Source organism: Mauremys mutica, chromosome 2 (genome assembly GCF_020497125.1).
Source record: "Mauremys mutica isolate MM-2020 ecotype Southern chromosome 2, ASM2049712v1, whole genome shotgun sequence".
NCBI classification, from domain to species: domain Eukaryota; kingdom Metazoa; phylum Chordata; order Testudines; family Geoemydidae; genus Mauremys; species Mauremys mutica.
In genome coordinates this window covers 231,337-233,601 of record NC_059073.1, presented here as the reverse complement: position 1 = coordinate 233,601, position 2,265 = coordinate 231,337, and the positions used below count along the sequence as shown (strand labels likewise).

General features: G+C 43.5%; 1 protein-coding gene across 1 annotated transcript in view; it reads right to left on the bottom strand.

Moving 5' to 3' along the window:
• Positions 1 to 1,348, bottom strand: part of LOC123365044 (isopentenyl-diphosphate Delta-isomerase 1-like) — an 11,100-nt gene extending 9,752 nt beyond the window's left edge. The window contains exon 1 of the mRNA XM_045007666.1: positions 1,265 to 1,348. Within this exon, the coding sequence (XP_044863601.1) occupies positions 1,265 to 1,348 (84 nt within the window). The remainder of the gene's footprint in view (positions 1 to 1,264) is intronic.
• Positions 1,349 to 2,265: the final 917 nt, after the last annotated feature.

Below are 2,265 nucleotides of genomic sequence, written 5' to 3'. Positions count from 1 at the left end.
CTAGTTTAATCCCATTTTGTGGCTTGGTCTTTCTAAATTTGTCCCTACACACTTCTGTTGCTTTTTTATATTCATCCTTTGTAATCTGACCTAATTTCCACTTGTCTGACTGAATTTCAAATCATTGCAGAGCTCCTAGTTAAGCCAGCATGGCCTCTTACCAAACTTCCTGCTTTTTCTGCACATCAGTATAGTTTGCTCTTGTGCCCTTAGTAATGTCTCCTTGGTAAACTGCCCAAGTAGCTCCTGAACTCTTCTTTTTTCCCCTTAGACTTGCATCTGCCAGGATCTCTTACCGAAAAATCCAGAGTTTGCTAAAGTCCTGTGCCTTCTTCAAGTCTGGTGTCTTTATTCTGTTTTCTTTCCTTAGAATCATGAACTCTGTTATCATTGTCATGATCACTTTCCTCCCAAGCGGCCTTCTACCATTCAAGTCCTCAACAAATTTCCTCCCTGTTTATCAGAATCAAAATCCAGAATAGCCTCTCCCCTACTTGTTTTCTTCAACCTGCTGATAATAAAAAGCAGTCTCTAATACATTCCAAGAACTTGTTGGATAATCTGTGCCTTGCAGTATTATTTTCCCAACAGATTGTCTGGGTAGTTGAAGTCCTGCATCACCACCGACCAGAGGTCCTGTGTTTTGGATGATTTTGTTAGGTTGTTTAAGAAGAAATCCTCATCCACCTCTTCTTCTAGTGTTAAGTGGTCTATAAAAAGAACACTACCGAATGACATCACGGAGGGTGTTTTATTACATACCCGGGGGGGGGGGGGGGGGGGGGGGGGGGCGGCGTGGTGTGGGGGTCGATGGCCTAGGGAAGGTGGGGGCGGTGTGCGGTGGGGTTGTGGGGTTGGATCGGTGTTTGGTGGATGGGGGGGGGGTTGGGATATGGGTAGCTTGCGGGGGGGGGGGGGTTTTTGGTATGGAGTCACTGATTGTTGAACTTGGCAGGGGTTTTGGGAGTGGGAGCCACGTGGACGTTACATCCCTATACCCATATACTTTCAACAGGTCTGCTTCCCACTATTAACCGGATCTATCTGCTCCAACCTCAAGTGCAGGTGTATAACATCTTTCATATGTGAATGGCAACACCTCCTCCCTTTTTCCCCTGCCCTTTCCTTCTTGAACAAGCTGTACCCTTCTAAACCAATATTCCAGTCATGTGAATTATCCCAGCAAGTTTTTGTGATGCCAATTATGTTTATAATTGTGATAAGATCACTAGTATTTCTAGTTCTTCCTGTTTATTCCCCCTACTTCTTGCATTAGAACATAAGAACGGCCATACCGATATTTGTTAGATTTCCCATCCATGTTCCCTGTTGTCTCTTCTTTGTCCATGCTGTGATTTCCTATGTTCCCGCAAATTCCAACCCTTCACCCAGGTGTCCATGCTTTGGATTTAACTATGGAAATTTGTCTCTTGCCCCTGTCGAACCTAGTTTAAAGTCAGCTCCTATTCCTATTCTATTCCATATGGGTTTTTGTGCTGCACTCATTACTGTAGTATCTGATTGCCTTCCAGAAGTGCATTAAGCAAAATGACTAACATTGGTCACATGTTGTTTGTTCTTTCATTCTCTCCCTAGAGGGGGAAGTGTGTCTAGTGGTGTGTCTTGTAGTGATAAGTTGTTTTAAAATATACATGTTGCAATGTGTTTATATTGCAGAAGGCAAGGTCAAATACATGTGCCTTGCACTTGAAGTGGAAGGTGTTAAGGTTTGTGATGGTCCTTGTGATTGGGTTGCTATTCTCTTCTGCTGGGTAACAGGCATGTGAGCACCATCTGACGAATCATACTTGGCTGCCAGAACAAAATCATTCACACTTGTTCCATCCGAATAAAAGCAATGAGATATTCCTAAATAACTGCAGATATATATTAAGCAGCACGCATACCACGGACTATATCTACTGGTGCATGGCTGGTAGGAGCTGTGAGATAATGTTAACTTGAGTATGCAGAAAAACAGTTAGGTGAGCTCATATAGTTTCAGCAATATTGCTGTGGAAAACCAACATTATAGAGATTGAACTGTAAATAAGAGAGTTCATTCCTTCTGACTGTTGCTGCTGGATCATGATTGTGGGGGTGGGGGGAAGGAGGTTGTTGCTTCCTCACCCCTGTTGTCTCCAACAACAATAGGTGTTTGAAGGAAGGCTGCTAGAAACCTTCTCTCATCTCCAGCAGAAACAAAATTGCTAGGCTACTTTGTATCAGCCAACTCTGCCTTTCCTTACTGACATACGGAACATC